The sequence below is a fragment of the Pseudophryne corroboree genome, chromosome 8, assembly GCF_028390025.1.
Source record: "Pseudophryne corroboree isolate aPseCor3 chromosome 8, aPseCor3.hap2, whole genome shotgun sequence".
In the NCBI taxonomy this organism is placed as follows: domain Eukaryota; kingdom Metazoa; phylum Chordata; class Amphibia; order Anura; family Myobatrachidae; genus Pseudophryne; species Pseudophryne corroboree.
The window spans coordinates 409,729,813-409,748,655 of record NC_086451.1 but is presented as its reverse complement, the minus strand read 5'-3'; the positions used below and the strand labels follow the sequence as shown (position 1 = coordinate 409,748,655).

At 46.0% G+C, this 18,843-nt stretch overlaps 2 protein-coding genes across 6 annotated transcripts in view; both read left to right on the top strand.

Moving 5' to 3' along the window:
• PRSS16 (serine protease 16) overlaps positions 1-13,785 on the top strand; it is a 44,667-nt gene extending 30,882 nt beyond the window's left edge. Inside the window, exons 9-12 of the mRNA XM_063937850.1 lie at positions 7,738-7,879; positions 8,013-8,192; positions 12,001-12,146; positions 12,568-13,785. Of these exons, the coding sequence (XP_063793920.1) occupies positions 7,738-7,879; positions 8,013-8,192; positions 12,001-12,146; positions 12,568-12,621 (522 nt within the window). The 3' untranslated portion in view covers positions 12,622-13,785. The remainder of the gene's footprint in view (positions 1-7,737; positions 7,880-8,012; positions 8,193-12,000; positions 12,147-12,567) is intronic.
• Positions 13,786-18,376: 4,591 nt separating this feature from the next.
• Positions 18,377-18,843, top strand: part of LOC134949339 (distal membrane-arm assembly complex protein 2-like) — a 108,839-nt gene continuing 108,372 nt past the window's right edge. For 4 of the 5 annotated variants that reach the window (XR_010183144.1, XR_010183143.1, XM_063937841.1 and 1 more), the window contains exon 1: positions 18,377-18,480. Coding sequence is in view for 2 of the 5 variants with exons in the window: in XM_063937841.1 (XP_063793911.1) it covers positions 18,385-18,480 (96 nt within the window). In the remaining 3 variants the exon portion in view is untranslated. Of the gene's footprint in view, positions 18,481-18,669; positions 18,775-18,843 lie in introns of those variants that run through there. The other variant, XM_063937844.1, reaches the window with a different exon arrangement.

Sequence of the window (18,843 nt, the reverse complement as noted above, 5' to 3'; positions counted from 1 at the left end):
CGTGCTTTAAAAAAAAAAAATCCTGCCGCCTATTGGATTCACCCCTGAGTATTAAGCGCTTGATTCTGGCGTGGGAGTAAAGCAAAACAGTGTAATAAGTGGGCATCTTGGCAAATCCATGCTGCACTGCAGGTGGGGCATATTTGAAATGTGCAGAGAAATTTAGATTTAGTGGGCCGTGTCCAACCTCCATTCTAAATTGCAGTGTAAAAACAAAGCCACCCAGTATTTGTGGGCTACATGCAAAAGCAGCCAGTATTTACCCTGCATGCAAAAAAAAATATGAATAAATGTATTTGCACCTCCTTGCATTGCAATATGCCTTGTCCAGGTGTACAGTTACTTGCTCTTTTTTGCTCTACTCCCACCTAACAATCAGGCCATAGGTGTTATGAGCTTACTTCATATGCATCCCTCTATGACTCGTACAGTAGTATTATTATTATTATTATTATTATTATTATTATCCTTTATTTATATGGCGCCACAAGGGTTCAGCAGTGCCCAATTACAGAGTACATAAACAAATAATGAAAACAGTAAAACAGCAACTTACAGTTGACGACAATATATGACAAGTACAGGGTAAATAAATATAGCTACATCAGCATATGGGACAATCCGCACTCTACTGTATTCCAGAAACCAGAGAAAAAGCCTTTGGCTGGCATATGATGTAGTTGATGCTCTTTATTATTGTTAGACATAAGGGGATATGCAATTAGCTCCAGTAATCTGGGAGCTATTCATTTCGCCCCCTTGCCTATTCAATTGAGGCAGTTCTCACCCATTTTTTTAGGAAAATTTTCGCCAATGCGTTTTCACTTTTCTCTGACGTCCTAAGTGGATGCTGGGGACTCCGTCAGGACCATGGGGATTAGCGGCTCCGCAGGAGACAGGGCACAAAAGTAAAAGCTTTAGGATCAGGTGGTGTGCACTGGCTCCTCCCCCTATGACCCTCCTCCAAGCCTCAGTTAGATTTTTGTGCCCGGCCGAGAAGGGTGCAATCTAGGTGGCTCTCCTAAAGAGCTGCTTAGAGTAAAAGTTTTGTTAGGTTTTTTATTTTCAGTGAGTCCTGCTGGCAACAGGCTCACTGCATCGAGGGACTTAGGGGAGAGAAGTGAACTCACCTGCGTGCAGGATGGATTGGCTTCTTAGGCTACTGGACACCAATAGCTCCAGAGGGAGTCGGAACACAGGTCTCACCCTGGGGTTCGTCCCGGAGCCGCGCCGCCGACCCCCTTGCAGATGCCGAAAAGTGAAGAGGTCCAGAAACCGGCGGCAGAAGACTTTTCAGTCTTCATAAGGTAGCGCACAGCACTGCAGCTGTGCGCCATTGTTGTCAGCACACTTCATAGCAGCGGTCACTGAGGGTGCAGGGCGCTGGGGGGGGCGCCCTGGGCAGCAATGATAGTACCTTATTCTGGCTAAAAATACATCACATATAGCCCCTGGGGGCTATATGGATGTATTTAACCCCTGCCAGGTCTCAGAAAAACGGGAGAAGAAGCCCGCCGAAAAGGGGGCGGGGCCTATTCTCCTCAGCACACAGCGCCATTTTCCCTCACAGAAATGCTGGTGGGAAGGCTCCCAGGCTCTCCCCTGCACTGCACTACAGAAACAGGGTTAAAACAGAGAGGGGGGGCACTTATTTGGCGATATGACTATATATATTAAAATGCTATAAGGGAAAAACACTTATATAAAGGTTGTCCCTGTATAATTATAGCGTTTTTGGTGTGTGCTGGCAAACTCTCCCTCTGTCTCCCCAAAGGGCTAGTGGGGTCCTGTCCTCTATCAGAGCATTCCCTGTGTGTGTGCTGTGTGTCGGTACGTGTGTGTCGACATGTATGAGGACGATGTTGGTGAGGAGGCGGAGCAATTGCCTGTAATGGTGATGTCACTCTCTAGGGAGTCGACACCGGAATGGATGGCTTATTCAAGGAATTACGTGATAATGTCAACAGAGACGGCCGGCAAAAAAATAGTACCTGTCCAGGCGTCTCAAACACCGTCAGGGGCTTTAAAACGCCCATTTACCTCAGTCGGTCGACACAGACACGGACACTGATTTCAGTGTCGACGGTGAAGAAACAAACGTATTTTCCTTTAGGGCCACACGTTACTTGTTAAGGGCAATGAAGGAGGTGTTACATATTTCTGATACTACAAGTACCACAAAAAAGGGTATTATGTGGGGTGTGAAAAAACTACCTGTAGTTTTTCCTGAATCAGATAAATTAAATGAAGTGTGTGATGATGCGTGGGTTTCCCCCGATAGAAAATTATTGGCGGTATACCCTTTCCCGCCAGAAGTTAGGGCGCGTTGGCAAACACCCCTTAGGGTGGATAAGGCGCTCACACGCTTATAAAAACAAGTGGCGGTACCGTCTCCGGATAGGGCCGTCCTCAAGGAGCCAACTGATAGGAGGCTGGAAATTATCCTAAGAAGTATATACACACATACTGGTGTTATACTGCGACCAGCGATCGCCTCAGCCTGGATGTGCAGCGCTGGGGTGGCTTGGTCGGATTCCCTGACTAAAAATATTGATACCCTTGACAGGGACAGTATTTTATTGACTATAGAGCATTTAAAGGATGCATTTCTATATATACGAGATGCACAGAGGGATATTTGCACTCTGGCATCAAGAGTAAGTGCGATGTCCATATCTGCCAGAAGATGTTTATGGACACGACAGTGGTCAGGTGATGCAGATTCCAAACGGCACAAAGAAGTATTGCCGTATAAAGGGGAGGAGTTATTTGGGGTCGGTCCATCGGACCTGGTGGCCACGGCAACTGCTGGAAAATCCACCGTTTTTACCCTAAGTCACATCTCTGCAGAAAAAGACACCGTCTTTTCAGCCTCAGTCCTTTCGTCCCCATAAGAGTCATATCTGCCCAGGGATAGAGGAAAGGGAAGAAGACTGCAGCAGGCAGCCCATTCCCAGGAACAGAAGCCTCCACCGCTTCTGCCAAGTTTCTCAGCATGACGCTGGGGCCGTACAGGACCCCTGGATCCTACAAGTAGGATCCCAGGGGTACAGATTGGAAAGTCGAGACGTTTCCCCCTCGCAGGTTCCTGAAGTCTGCTTTACCAACGTCTCCCTCCGACAGGGAGGCAGTATTGGAAACAATTCACAAGCTGTATTCCCAGCAGGTGATAATCAAAGTACCCCTCCTACAACAAGGAAAGGGGTATTATTCCACACTATGTTGTGGTACTGAAGCCAGAAGGCTCGGTGAGACCTATTCTAAATCTGAAATATTTGAACACTTACAAAGGTTCAAATCAAGATGGAGTCACTCAGAGCAGTGATAGCGAACCAGGAAGAAGGGGACTATAGGGTGTCCCGGGACATCAGGGATACTTACCTCCATGTCCCAATTTGCCCTTCTCACCAAGGGTACCTCAGGTTCGTGGTACAGAACTGTCACTATCAGTTTCAGACGCTGCCGTTTGGATTGTCCACGGCACCCAGGGTCTTTACCAAGATAATGGCCGAAATGATGATTCTTCTTCAAAGAAAATGGACGACCTCCTGATAAGAGCAAGGTCCAGAGAACAGTTGGAGGTCGGAGTAGCACTATCTCAAGTAGTTCTACGACAGCACGGGTGGATTCTAAATATTCCAAAACCGCAGTTGTTTCCGACGACACATCGGCTGTTCCTAGGGATGATTCTGGACACAGTCCAGAAAAGGGTGTTTCTCCCGGAGAAGAAAGCCAGGGAGTTATCCGAGCTAGTCAGGAACCTCCTAAAACCAGGAAAAGTGTCAGTGCATCATTGCACAAGGGTCCTGGGGAAAATGGTGGCTTCTTACGAAGCGATTCCATTTGGCAGTTTTCACGCAAGAACTTTTCAGTGGGATCTGCTGGAAAAATGGTCCGGATCGCATCTTCAGATGCATCAGCGGATAACCCTGTCTCCAAGGACAAGGGTGTTTCTTCTGCGGTGGCTGCAAAGTACTCATCTACTAATGGGCCGCAGATTCGGCATTCAGGAAGGGTCCTGGTGACCAGGGATGCCAGCCTGAGAGGCTGGGGAGCAGTCACACAAGGAAAAAAAAAAAAAAAAAATTTCCAGGGAGTGTGATCAAGTCTGGAGAATTCTCTCCACATAAATATACTGGAGCTAAGGGCAAGTTACAATGCTCTAAGCTTAGCAAGACCTCTGCTTCAAGGTCAGCCGGTATTGATCCAGTGGGACAACATCACGGCAGTCGCCCACGTAAACAGACAGGGCGGCACAAGAAGCAGAAGGGCAATAGCAGAAACTGCAAGGATTCTTCGCTGGGCGGAAAATCAGGTGATAGCACTGTCAGCAGTGTTCATTCCGACGCCCGGGAGAGTGGGGATTTCATCGGGAAGTCTTCCACATGATTGTGAACCATTGGGAAAGACCAAAGGTGGACATGATGGCGTCCCGCCTGAACAAAAAACTGGACAGGTATTGCGCCAGGTCAAGAGACCCTCAGGCAATAGCTGTGGACGTTCTGGTAACACCGTGGGTGTACCAGTCAGTGTATGTGTTCCCTCCTCTGCTTCTCATACCCAAGGTACTGAGAATTATAAGACGTAGAGGAGTAAGAACTATACTCGTGGCTCCGGATTGGCCAAGAAGGACTTGGTACCTGGAACTTCAAGAGATGCTCACAGAGGACTCATGGCCTCTGCCGCTAAGAAGGGACTTGCTTCAGCAAGTACCATGGCTGTTCCAAGACTTACCGCGGCTGCGTTTGACGGCATGGCGGTTGAACGCCGGATCCTAAGGGAAAAAGGCATTCCGGAAGAGGTCATTCCTACCCTGGTCAAAGCCAGGAAGGAGGTGACCGCACAACATTATCACCACATGTGGCGAAAATATGTTGCGTGGTGTGAGGCCAGGAAGGCTCCACGAAGAAATTTCAACTCGGTCGATTCCTGCATTTCCTGCAAACAGGAGTGTCTATGGGCCTCAAATTGGGGTCCATTAAGGTTCAAATTTCGGCCCTGTCGATTTTCTTCCAGAAAGAATTGGCTTCAGTTCCTGAAGTCCAGAAGTTTGTCAAGGGAGTACTGCATATACAACCCCCTTTTGTGCCTCCAGTGGCACTGTGGGATCTCAACGTAGTTCTGGGATTCCTCAAATCACATTGGTTTAAACCGCTCAAATCTGTGGATTTGAAATATCTCACATGGAAAGTGACCATGCTGTTGGCCCTGGCCTCGGCCAGGCGAGTGTCAGAATTGGTGGCTTTGTCTCACAAAAGCCCATATCTGATTGTCCATTCGGACAGGGAAGAGCTGCGGACTCGTCCCCAGTTTCTCCCTAAGGTGGTGTCAGTGTTTCACCTGAACCAGCTTATTGTGGTACCTGCGGCTACTAGGGACTTGGAGGACTCCAAGTTGCTAGATGTTGTCAGGGCCCTGAAAATATAGGTTTCCAGGACGGCTGGAGTCAGGAAAACTGACTTGCTGTTATCCTGTATGCACCCAATAAACTGGGTGCTCTTGATTCTAAGCAGACGATTGCTAGTTGGATGTGTAGTACAATTCAGCTTGCACATGCTGTGGCAGGCCTGCCACAGCCAAAATATGTAAATGCCCATTCCACAAGGAAGGTGGGCTCATCTTGGGCGGCTGCCCGAGGGGTCTCGGCTTTACAACTTTGCCGAGCAGCTACTTGGTCAGGGGCACACCCTGACTGAGGAGGACCGGGAGTTCTCTCATTCGGTGCTGCAGAGTCATCCGCACTCTCCCGCCCGTTTGGGAGCTTTGGTATAATCCCCATGGTCCTGACGGAGTCCCCAGCATCCACTTAGGACGTCAGAGAAAATAAGAATTTACTTACCGATAATTCTATTTCTCGTAGTCCGTAGTGGATGCTGGGCGCCCATCCCAAGTGCGGATTGTCTGCAATACTTGTACATAGTTATTGTTACAAAAATCGGGTTATTATTGTTGTGAGCCATCTTTTCAGAGGCTCCGCTGTTATCATGCTGTTAACTGGGTTCAGATCACAGGTTGTACAGTGTGATTGGTGTGGCTGGTGTGAGTCTTACCCGGGATTCAAAATCCTTCCTTATTGTGTACGCTCGTCCGGGCACAGTATCCTAACTGAGGCTTGGAGGAGGGTCATAGGGGGAGGAGCCAGTGCACACCACCTGATCCTAAAGCTTTTACTTTTGTGCCCTGTCTCCTGCGGAGCCGCTAATCCCCATGGTCCTGACGGAGTCCCCAGCATCCACTACGGACTACGAGAAATAGAATTATCGGTAAGTAAATTCTTATTTTTTTTGTGAAAAGGCATTGGCGAAAAATGCCTCAAAACTGGTAAAAAGGCCAGTGTTTTCTCCAGCGCAGGTGAGAAAACATGTGGGTTCGACAATCTACATGTTCCTGCTGAATTATTTGCCTAGGCAAAAACAGCCCTGCTATTGAATATGGCGAAAGAAACGGCTCTAATTGCATACCCACTTGGGAGGGGAGGGCAGGCCGTTAATATAACAGGTTTGCCAAAGTGCTAATTTTTCATCAACGTTGCCAAAGGATTTAAAGCTGCAATTTATTTTGTTGTAGTTGACAAAATAAACCAGTTTTGCCTATAAAAATTGCTGTTTTTTGACATGAAATAAAGTCCTAAAATATATCCATCATCTACTCTCGTTTTGGAGAGATTGTTCCCAAACAAGAGATTTCTCTCATATTTAACGGACAGGCCCTAAGATTCTGAGATTTCTACCACTAGAAGACCTATTGTAGGCTAGATATCCCTTCAGTCTGTTGGCAGTCCTGTTGGTTACACCAATCACTCTTAGAAGAAATTCTAACAAACTCCCGTTCCATGTTATTCGGGCGGCTAAAAGCATGATGGGAAAATACCGGAAGTGATCCTTACCACCGCCAATGACTGCAGTCAGGAATAGATTACAGTTTACAATAGCAGAAAATCACTCATTAGTTTTAAAGGAGACAAATGTAATCAAAATTGGGATGCAAGCTCTTGCAGAGAGTTCACAAGAGTCTGGTCACGAGTATATCATGTGATGCGATTCAATACTGCTTCATTTAATTACTTAATTATTTATTAATACACTATTTCTACTAGATTGCTAGGATTTTAATATTTTTTTAAATACATATAATATACCCCACTCCAACCCGCCCATCCCAGATTTTTTTATTTTATACCCCCATCCCAATTAATATTTACACTTTACCCTTTTTTATTGCACAAAAAGAAGTATGCATAATGCCTTTGCAGCAGCGATCCCATATGTAGCTGCTGTGCGAAATGATGCAAATGTCGCCACCGATGGGATTTGTGTTGAGATGTCCACTAGCTGATGGAACGGAGATAATGGGGCCTTTTTGACTGGATATAGGATAGACGAACCAAAACTGGTTGCGACACTCCTACATTTTAGTAAACCTCCCACTCGTTACCGCCCACAAATGGTGCCTGGCTGCCAATCACTTTGCGAATAAAGCCTCACTGTGACCTTTTTCGCAGACCTTCACCGCACCTGTACAGTGCGATACTGACGCATGCACAGGGGCAAAACAATCACTCTCCTGCGTACATCATCGTCATTCCGTCTGAATCAGCCCCTTTGAGCATGTATACTGAAATATGTTGAATTACTGTTTTTGTATTGAGTTTATGAATGTGCGCACGGGACTTGTTTCTGCATCAAAACTATTTGGTTAAAATTAAATAAATAAAAACAATGTATTTGTATTTTTCAGATGTACATGAATTTCATAGGCCTGAAGTGTGTGGAGAACTCGCATGAGAAAACATTGTCAGACTTGAGAAATACTGAGCTGAGCCCGGTGGGGGTTGGGGAACGGCAGTGGTATTACCAAACTTGTACAGAATTTGGGTACTGTAAGTGCCATAGAACTGTGTGTGTGTGTGTGTGTGTGTGTGTGTGTGTATGTATGTATGTATGTATGTGTGTGTATATATATAATTATACTGTATTTCATTAATCTCCGATTATATTCCCTCCATTCCACAGATCAGACCTGTGAGGACAGCTCTTGTCCGTTCTCCCCTCTCATATCTCTGAACTCCCAGCTGGACCTCTGCTCACAAGTCTTCCAGATCCCTGCCATGTCCGTCAGTCAGTCCGTCCAATTCACTAATGAATTTTATGGAGCTGATCATCCCAAATCCAGCAGGATAATATTTGTTAATGGTACTAAATCCCCATATATATTAATGAATACATAATAACAGTAAATTTGTATGAATGTACTACTTGGGGGTATATTCAATTGAAGTCAGATCCATTCCGACATTCATTTGTCGGAATGGATCCGACCTGGGCTATTCAATGACATCTCAATTCGACTTTTAAAAAAGTCGAATTGAGATGCGGGTGGGAAGACGGGGGAGAGCCGCGGGCAGACGGGGGAGAGGAGCACTACAGCAGAGGCCTTTTAGTCGCTGCTGTAGCGCTGCTCTCCCCCGTCTGCCCGTGGCTTTCCCTCGTCTCCCCCCTCAGTCTGTCTGCCTCTCCCCGTCCCTCCCTGCATCACAGCCGCCGCTCACGGCAGCGTCCACCCGGCTCCAACAAGCGAGGTCTCGCTTGCTGGAGCCGGGTGGACGCTGCTGTGAGCGTCGGCTTTGTGACACAATCTCCGGCGCTGCCCACCCATCCCCGCCTCTGCTCTCCCCATCCCCGCCTCGGCTCTCCCCATCTCACTTCGACTTTTTTTAAAGTCGAACTGAGATGGGCGAAAAGGTGGCCCCGTTTTTGACACAAGCACGTGGATTGGCAGCTATTCCGCCTTGTCGAAAAATTTGGGGTTATATTGAATAGGTCGGAACATCTTCCGACCTAAAAAAGTCGAAAAAACTGGCGTATTTTCGACAGACGCCAGCTTTCGACTTCAATTGAATATACCCCTTAATGGTACAGTTCTTACAACATATGTTTTTAAAGAGACTTTATACTGGAAATTGTCTTTGATTTTTTTAAATAATACGTGGTGCATTTTCTTTTAAAGCAGCATCTTGCTGAACAAAACTAGGATGGTTACAGGTTTGAGAGAAAATGTCTCAAACGTTTATTCCTTGCTTAAAGGAGTTTTCCACTGAGTTTTCCACTGTCAGATAAAGCTAATATGTTGTTTGCACACTGTGCATTCCCGTTTCATCTTACTGGTTTTCACCAGCCTTTATATCATTCAGACAATACTGTTTATTTCTGTTGCCCTTGGATACAACACATAACTGCTTGTTTGAAGTAACTGTAACCAACAAAGCTGAACAGTTTTTGTCCTATACAAGGGTAGGGGCGGAGCAGTGCATTGCTGAGACTCATAGTGGCGATGGCATGGTAGCCATCTGAGCCTATTGATCTTTTCTCAAAACAGCAAAGAGGGGGGAGGGGGTACGTCTGAGCATGTGCAGTTTGGGGCATGTGCTGGCTGAGACTTTGAGAGCAGAGTGGGGACATAGGGGTGGCCTTGGGAACAAAGGTGACCTAGCATGGCCAAGCCTCCCTCACCTTCTGGTCCCATAGAGGCTGCGGCCCCTGCACCCATTGTAGTTGCGCCCCTGTACAAGGGCAACAAATATATGAAATGATGCACATACATCCCATATGTTTTGTAAATTACATCACAAGTAGACTCTCCCATTGGTAACTATGGGCTAAATTTACAAAATGATGGATTGGTATCATTTAGAACCGACCGCAAACCACTGCTGATTCACTGCAGTTTTCATTCAAATGTCGGTTTTGATGTCTACACATAATCCACGGTAAATCAGAGTTGGTTTAGAAAGGAGGACCCGCCGTGGCTTGTTCTATATGTCGGTGGTTTCTACTGAGAACACTGTGGATTAGAAGCTATTGGGCCTAATTCTGAGTTGATCGCAGCAGCAATTTTGTTAGCAGTTGGGCAAAACCATGTGCACTGCAGGGGGGACAGATATACCATGTGCAGAGAGAGTTAGATTTGGGTGGGGTGTGTTCAAACTGAAATCTAAATTGCAGTGTAAAAATAAAGCAGCCAGTATTTACCCTGCACAGAAACAAAATAACCCACCTAAATCTAACTCTCTCTGCAAATGTTATATCTGTCCCCCCTGCACTGCACACGGTTTTGCCCAACTGCTAACAAAATTGCTGCTGCGATCAACTCAGAATTACCCCCATTATTCATAATCCTTTCTTGGTGTTACTCTATGGGCAGTATTCAATGCATGTCGGATCCTCTCCAACGGAGAGTATTCGACAATGCAGTATTCAATTTGCGGGCAAATCCGACTGATTTTGCCCGTTTTCGACAATGTCAATCCGACTTTTTTTCAAAGTCAGATTGACATTGTCGAAAATGGGACTAAAACCTGTCTGATTTGACTGCAAATTCTACAAAACATGTGGATCCGCGGCTAATCCACAAATCCACATGTTTTCCGACAAGTCGGAATTGCTGACAAGTCAGAAAAACGGCAACTCCATTGAATAGGTCGAATCGTGATTCAGCCTAAAAATGTCGGAAACTGCTGTCTGTCCGACTAGACAGCAGTTCCGACTTCAGTTGAATACTGCCCTATATCTTATACAGAGCACCATGCTGTTGACATCTGTCTATTTTCACTTTGAGTGTTTATGAGGTGTTTAAGTGGAGAAGGAGAAAGATATAAAGTGATTGCTAATTGTAATTAGTGGGGAGTTTTTGTTTATTTATTTTTTAAGTTGTAATTTCTTTTTCTGTATATTGTCTATATGAGGTGAATTTTCCATATAGTCTGTGTGGGGTTATTTTGTATGTGAGTGTGGTGTGGTTGTGTGTTTGTGTTTTTATATTCTAATGTTTCTATTTGTGTATTTCTGTTAAAAAAAATAAAATAAATCCAGTCATGTCTAGTGAGAGACCTCAAAATCCTCCAAAACCCATTGGATGATATTCTTGTCAATCAGTCTTGCCTGTCAAAGTCATTCTGTTCTCCTGCTGTTTCAGCAGGCCACACCTATTTGAGCCTAGTGTTTTTTTGGCCAGGTTTTCCAGCACTTTTCAAAATCTCTACTTGATAAATCTGGGGTTTCTTTTCATAGTCTAAAACATTGGGGTATATTCAATTGAAGTCGAAAACTGCCGTCTGTCGAAAAGACGGCAGTTTTCGACTTTTTAAGGTCGAATCCTGATTCGACCTATTCAATATTTTGCTAAATTTTTCGACAAGTCGATAAATTCGACTTGTCGAAAAGCACGTGGATCGGTGGAATAGCTGCCGATCCACGTGTTGATGTCGAAAACGTGGCCAAATCTGACCGGTTTTGGCCCTCTTTTCGACAATCTCCGTCCGACATCAAAATGATGTCGGACTGAGATGCGGACCCGGAGGAGGCGACGGGGGAAAGCCGCAGGGAGACGGGGGGACAGCCGGCTGGCATACAGGGAGATCAGCGCTACAGTAGCGCTGCAGCTGGATGTCACTCATCCGCCCGGCTACACAGCAGCTTCCACCCGGCTCCAGCACGCTGCTGGAGCCAGGTGGAAGCTGCCGTGAGGTCGGGCGGCTGAGTGACATCCTGCTGTAGCACTACTGTAGCGCTGATCTTCCCTGTATGCCCGCCGGCTGCCCCCCCGCGTCTCGCCTCCCCCTCTCCTCCTCTGGGTCCCATCTAAATTCGACTTGAAAAAGTCGAATTTTAGATGGGATTGAATATGGGTTGTTGGATCCATTCCGACAAATACATGTCGGAATGGATCCGTCTTTAATTGAATATACCTAAATGTGCAATGATATTCAGTAATATTCTATTCTAACGTGTGTTTTCTTGGCAGGTTTCTGGTGGGTTTGGCCTCTGTTAATCAGTGGGTTACAAAGCTAAAATAACTGTAATCAAACTTGCATTATATATATACCCAGAGAAATTAAAAAATCTTAAAGAAATTGGATACATGGCTTTTTACATGGTTTGGAATACACACTATTTCACCATCTTCCTTCTGTAGACTAATGCCAATTGTACCTCTCGCCTGCAGGTGATGTGGATCCCTGGCACGCACTCAGTGTTTTGAAGAATCAGTCTCACTCTGAAATCGCCATCTTTATCAACGGCACTGCCCACTGTGCAAACATGGGTCCTTCTCGCCCAACGGATCCTGCGTCTCTGCGGAAAGCTCGAGAGGTCAGAAAAGAATCCAATTAGGACCAAACCACTACAGTTATAGATTTATACATTGACAGCATCAGGCTGAGTTGAACTGACATCGGACATTTGCGCTCCCGCAGTACGTGCACGAACAAAAAAGTACGCAAAAGTGACAAACTCATGTTGACCGTTTCTTGTGTCGACCTAATGCATGTCGACCTAAGCGTTGTCGACCTAAATACCGGATACCCGTCATAACTGGAGGTGCACGTAAAATGGGTATGGCTTTGCTTGGCCCACATTTGCGTGCGCACAGACCTGTAGCATGCGCAGTGCGAAAAGGCAGAAAAACACACACTGCTAACAGGCGCACATACATCTCTGCATCAGCCCTTATGTTTTGTAACCGAAAGAGCAATCTACACAAATATTCTAACAATTAATTTTTTGTCTTCAGGAAATCGCCATTAAAATTGGTGATTGGCTACACTCTGCCCGGCTGGCACCATAACTCGTGTTCCAATCTCTATAAACACGAAGCAGGAAGAAGAGTCAACGTCCACTGGAAACCTTTCTACAAACGTTTTACATTTAAAATGTAAAGAGACTATGCAATAATGCTAGTTTTAGCCAAAGAAGAGTTTTTTTAGTGTTTTTCTAATTTTAAAAGAAATCCATTGCACTTACTATATGAATATAAAAAATTGCAACAAACATGAAGTAAGAAGGTCAGGGACACATTTCTATGAAAGAACAAAATTAGACTGTATAGGCACTTTTGAAGAAAAACTATTTTTTTATGTTTGAGTTGAATTTTTTAAACATATGCAGCGGGATGTAATGGCGTCTGAGATGCTGGCCGATCTTGGAGGTTTTTTAAAGGAGCAAACACTTACAAGGCGTGGTTTTGCCTTGTAAGTGATTGCCCCTTTAAAAAATAGTCCGAGATCGGCCAGCAACCGGCACGTCTGGCGATCTCGGACTCTATTACATCCCCTTGCTGGAAGATGAAAAAAGGAACTACAGGAATAGCAAGGGGAGGGGGTCTACAACAATGGCTTTCTGTCACTGCAGCTAGTGGTACATTTACTAAAGCTTCTAAGAAGTGATGTTGCCCACAGCAACCAATGAGGTTCTCTCTATAATTTATTTTTTGCATCCTAGGAAATGATAGAGAGATTCTCCTTGTTTACTAAGGGCAACATCACTTCTTTTCACTTTTAGGGGTAAGTTTACTAAGATGGGAGTTCTATTTAAGATGGGATGTTGCCCATAGCAACCAATCAGATTCTACTTCTCATTTATCTAGCACCTTCTAGAAGATATTACCTGGATTCTGATTGGTGGCTATGGGCAACATCGCATCTTAAATAGAACTCCTCCCATCTTAGTAAATTTACCCCTTAGAAGCTTTAGTAAATTTACCCCCTACTGTATTATTTTCCTATCGTGCTGCATTCACCAAATGCTTTTCTTACAACAGTGTGTAATCTGGGGTATGTGCCACTTTCCCACAGGAAGTTGATTGTATGTCGTGTTTTTTTTTTTTTTACTTTTATATTCCTTGAAGTTAAATTATTTTACAGAAAATTACTTCTATAAACATTCAGTAGGTTTGTTAGATCAGGGGCTATTAAATTTTGTTTTTTATTTAATTAAACATCTTTGATTAAAATTTGTGTTTTGAATTTTATGTACGCTAACAAAAAAACCTTGCAGGTAGCACTGTATACCCGGCTCCCAAGGTTCCTCTAGTATGATATCTACACTGTTCTGAAGTAACCTATATACATTTATTTAGTAAGTATTGTGTATTGCCCCCCTCCTGTCATAATTTCTATAATAATTTCAACACCATTGTTTCAGGGTATTATTGGAAAAGTTTTGTCGTATAATGAATAACACACTTCCTGTTATAAATTATCACTAATGTTAGACGACACATCAGGCCTCTGGGTCCTGTATTAAAGCAAAAAGCCTGCCACTCCATATAATTAGTGCACAGGTTCTCAAACTCGGTCCTCAGGACCCCACACAGTGCATGTTTTGCAGGTCTCCTCACAGAATCACAAGTGTAATAATTAGCTCCACCTGTGGACCTTTTAAAATGTGTCAGTGAGTAATTAATACACCTGTGCACTTGCTGGGTTATCTGCAAAACATGCACTGTGTGGGGTCCTGAGGACCGAGTTTGAGAACCACTGGGTTAGTGTACTACTCTGTCCCGTGAGGTAAATTCATCTTGCTTTTAGTAGCATTACATACACCCTAAATGAGGTAACAATCTCGCTCACCCCATAATATTAATACATTTTCCTTCTCTAAAGTGACTTAGAGGTCTATTTATTAAGGTGACAGTCATGAACAGTGTTTCACAGATCTGACAGTAAAATGACCGTGATATAAATCACTTTATCGCTACTTTGCCAGGGCGGGCTCCCGTTGGAGTAAGTATACCCCTAAGTCCCACCTAGTTACAGTATCACTATATATCAAACTCAGCGGAAAATGAACCACACTGGTATCATTGGTCCTGATTCACTGCCAAATCGAATGCAGTGCCCCCAAGCCTCTATTTAGGGGCAGGATGGGGGCGGCAACGTGGACCGTTTTGTAGGCGTGCCATGGGCAGGTTCTTTGTTTTCTGATTTCTGATGCAGATTTCCTGGACCCAGCTGAGGAGTTTCGGCGGTCACTCTGAGTAAGCTTAGTCTTATTCAGATGGCGTATGGCTGCGAACAATGCAACCGATGGTTACTGCGGAGATGTGTGCTAAATGATAGCTACAAGATAGTGCGCCTATGTTCCAGCCCATGTATGAGCGGTCAGTGGTCGTGACCGTTCTGACACCTGCAGCTATCTATTTCGACAGCTGCAGGTGTCGTTGCCCCATTCGCAGCCACTGTATTTTTTTTCTTGCGCAAGCCCAGTGGAACCAGCAGGGAGGAGAGACACAGCATTAAGCTGATGTGCTATGGGCTGTGACATGGATTGCCGGAGGGAGGAGTTTTCACTCCCCCACTCCAGCATCTGAAATGTTAATACATCTCGTCGCTACCGCTCCCTGCTTCGCCTCTGTAAAGAGACTAAGCAGGAAGAGGGGGATGCAGTCAATGTACCTCCAATCAAAATCCCGACATGGACAAAATGCCGACATTTATAATACAGACAAGGTCTAAATACTGACAGGTCAAAATACCGACATGAGTTTTTCATGGTTTTTTCATTGAAACCGACTTGTTCATACTTTACCATCCCAGTGGACCTGGAGGGGGAATATAATAGTGTGCCGAGCGCAGCAAGGCACCGTGCCCGAAGCATGGCGAGCGCAGCGGTACACTTATATGGTGTCCATGTCGACATACACACACAAAACAATGTAAACCGCATATTGGTATTTTACATGTTGGCATTTTACATGTCGGTATTTTGACCTTGTCGGTATTTTAAATATCGGTATTTTGTCCATGTCGGGATTTTGACCTTGTCAGGATTTTGACCGTCGGTCAATTGCTGTTGGGATTTCGACCATCGGGATTTTGATTGGAGGTATTTCATACCGATCCCGGAAGAGGAATACCGGCACAATCTGTACCAGGAAAATACATCTCCCCCCAATACTACCATATATTCCTAACCCAAGGTAATTGAATCATCATAGTAATCCTATACTCCCCTCTCTGAGGGAACTGATTCTACCCCAATATCCAGTGGCGTAACTACTGCCCCCGCAGTCCTTGCGGTGGCTTGGGGGCGAGGGGCTGCGGGGGCGCCACTGACTTAGAACAGATTGACATGCGGACGAGTGTCCGCATGTCAATCTGCGGTCTCCTTCCCTCCGCTGCTCTGTTGGAGGGACACGGAGGGCACCGCGCGCGCCTCTCCAGTGTCCCTCCTGGCTCTACGGCCGGTCTAATAAAGGAAGTGCCGTTCGTGAGCTCTGATTGGCTCACGAACCGGCACGTCCTTTATTAGACCCGCAGGAGAGCCAGGAAGGACACGGGAGAGGCACGCGCTGTGCCCTCCGTGTCCCTCCAACACAAAGGAGCGGGGGGGGGGGGGAATAGGGGAGCAGGCACTGTGGGGGAATATCTGGAACTGAGGGCATGTACCTGGCGGCACTGTGGGGGAATATCTGGCACTGGGGGCATATACCTGGCACTGTGTGGAGGAATATCTGGCACTGGGGGCATATACCTGGCACTGGGGGGAGCAGGCACTGAGGGGGCTTATGTGACACTGTGAGGGAATATCTGGCACTGGGGGTATATACCTGGCACTGTGGGGGAATATCTGGCACTGGGGGAGCAGGCACTGAGGGGGCTTATGTGGCACTGTGGGGGAATATCTGGCACTGGGGGCATATACCTGGCACTGGGGGCATATGTGGCACTGGGAGCACGGCCCTACCAACAAGCACTACCCCCTAGCAACGAGCATGACACCCAGTGCATGAAACCCCTGGCAACGAGCATGACACCCTGAGCATGAAAATCCCTGGCACCGTGCATGGAACCAAGAGCATGAAACCCCTGGCAACGAGCAGGTAATTTAAAAGTAATTAGAAGCCTTACTGTAGAACTTAATGTGTAATGGGCATTACGGTGTGTGGCATAATGTATCACGGACATTGCGGTGTGTGTCATAATGTGTCAGGCATTACGGTGTGTTGTATACTATATCACGATCATTGTGGTATGTGGTATAATGTCTCAGGGTCATTGCGGTGTGTGTCATAATGTGTCACAGACATTGTATGTGCTATAATGTATCAGGGGCATTGCAGTGTGTAGCATAATGTATAACGGGCATTGCGATTCCTGTCATAATGTGTCACAGGCATTACGGTGTGTGGCATAATGTGTAAACAGGCATTACGGTGTGTGGCATAATGTGTCGGGGGCATTACAGTGTGTGCATATTGTGTCATGTGCATTATTGTGTGTGGCATAATGTATAAGGGCCATTGCAGTATGTGGCATAATGTATACTGGGCATTACTATAAGGAGGAAAAATGACAAATAATGTAAGGGGCATGAATCAGGATTATTTTTCTTTCCTGTGGTGGCCAACGTCTGGGCGTGCAGGTTGCAAAACTGGGGTATAAGTTAGTCTTTTCCTGCAATACCACGCCCCTTTATGTGATGCCACGCCCATTTCAACGAAGCCACACCCTTTTTTTTGCCGGCGCGCGCATATTTGCTCCTTTACTGCTGCCAATTATGGGGGGGGGGGGGGGGGGGGAGGGGGCGCCGAATAATTTTTTGGGCTTGGGGGAGAAAAATTTCTAGTTACGCCACTGCCAATATCACTATATAGTAGTGATAGGTAACAGCCGGTCCTTCACCTGCAACTCCCATCTCCATCCTGCTTTATGGTCAGATGCGTGTAACACTAGTTTAAAATGGCGACTAATGTTATTACGGATAGGGGGTCTTTAATTCAATGGTGAGAATTCAGCTTCCCGGCATTGATGCAATGTCCCATTCCCTAATGGCCCCTTTGCCACCGCCAGCATCGCAAGTTTTCCCTCGCGCCCCATAGAGATGAAAGGCAAAACGTGTGATGTCAGCATTACAGTAACTGGCTGGTACGTGCGCAGTCGGCGTAGCACACAACTGAATTACCCCCAATGTAGTGTTTTCATTTATCACCAATAATAAGGGTAATGTGCGTCCCTTTGGAAGATTAGAGGGTTCCAGAAGTGTATCAGGTTGCCCATCAATTGTTTTATTATGTATTAGCTGGGTTTCTAGTCCTTAGGTCAACAGTACTTAGGTCGACACTCATTAGGTCGACCACTATTAGTCAACATGCATTAGGTCGACATGGAAAAAGGTCAACATGAGTTTTTCACATTTTTTTTTCATTTCTTTTGCTTTTTCATACTTTACGATCCATGTGGACTACAATTGGGTACGGTAGTGAGTCATGCCAGTGAACACGGTGCACTAATTGGGGTTCCCGGTCACTTTACAAAGTAAACAACACAAAAAAACTTTAAAAACTCATGTTGACCCTTTTCCATGTCGACTTTGTTCACGTCGACCTAGTGACCATGTTGACCTATTTCAGGTGTCGACATAGTCACTGTCTACCAATAGTGGTCGACCTAGTGACTGTCAACCTAGTTACGGTCTATGCTATGATCCAGACCGGAGACACAACGCCTGCCCCCAGTATTACTAGTACTAACAGAAACAACACACCCCAATCCCGTAGCACTGACACGATCACTGACCCGTCACCGTCAGACACAACTGCGTCGCTATTATGCGTCCTACGGTACACCATCCTTTGAGCGTCACACCAATCAGAGGTTCCGTGCGGATCACGTGGCTGTTGCTGGACATGGCGGCGCCCAGGCTGGTAGGTCACCGGTGTAATTCTCTCATGTTTGCAGCTGCTGTGTTCCCGAGCCGCACAGGCGGCCAGATGCTCCCGTATCTGCGGGTGTGTGTATCTGGGCGGCATCGCGCCCACCTCCCACCCGTCAGACCGCTATACAGCGTGTACTGGGAGACTGCAGTGGTCTGCGGGCCCTGGCGCTGCTCGCCGAGCGGGTTTTAAGCGTTATACGGTACGAGCCCTCCCCTGTTGCTGTGTGGGAGGTTTGGGCATAGCACGGCAGATGGGAGATCTTCCCCATCCTAGCCCGCAGCGGTAGGTTACCCCTGACATCTCCCATCTATTCATCATCCCGCCCTCATGACACCCTGTATACTGCTATAT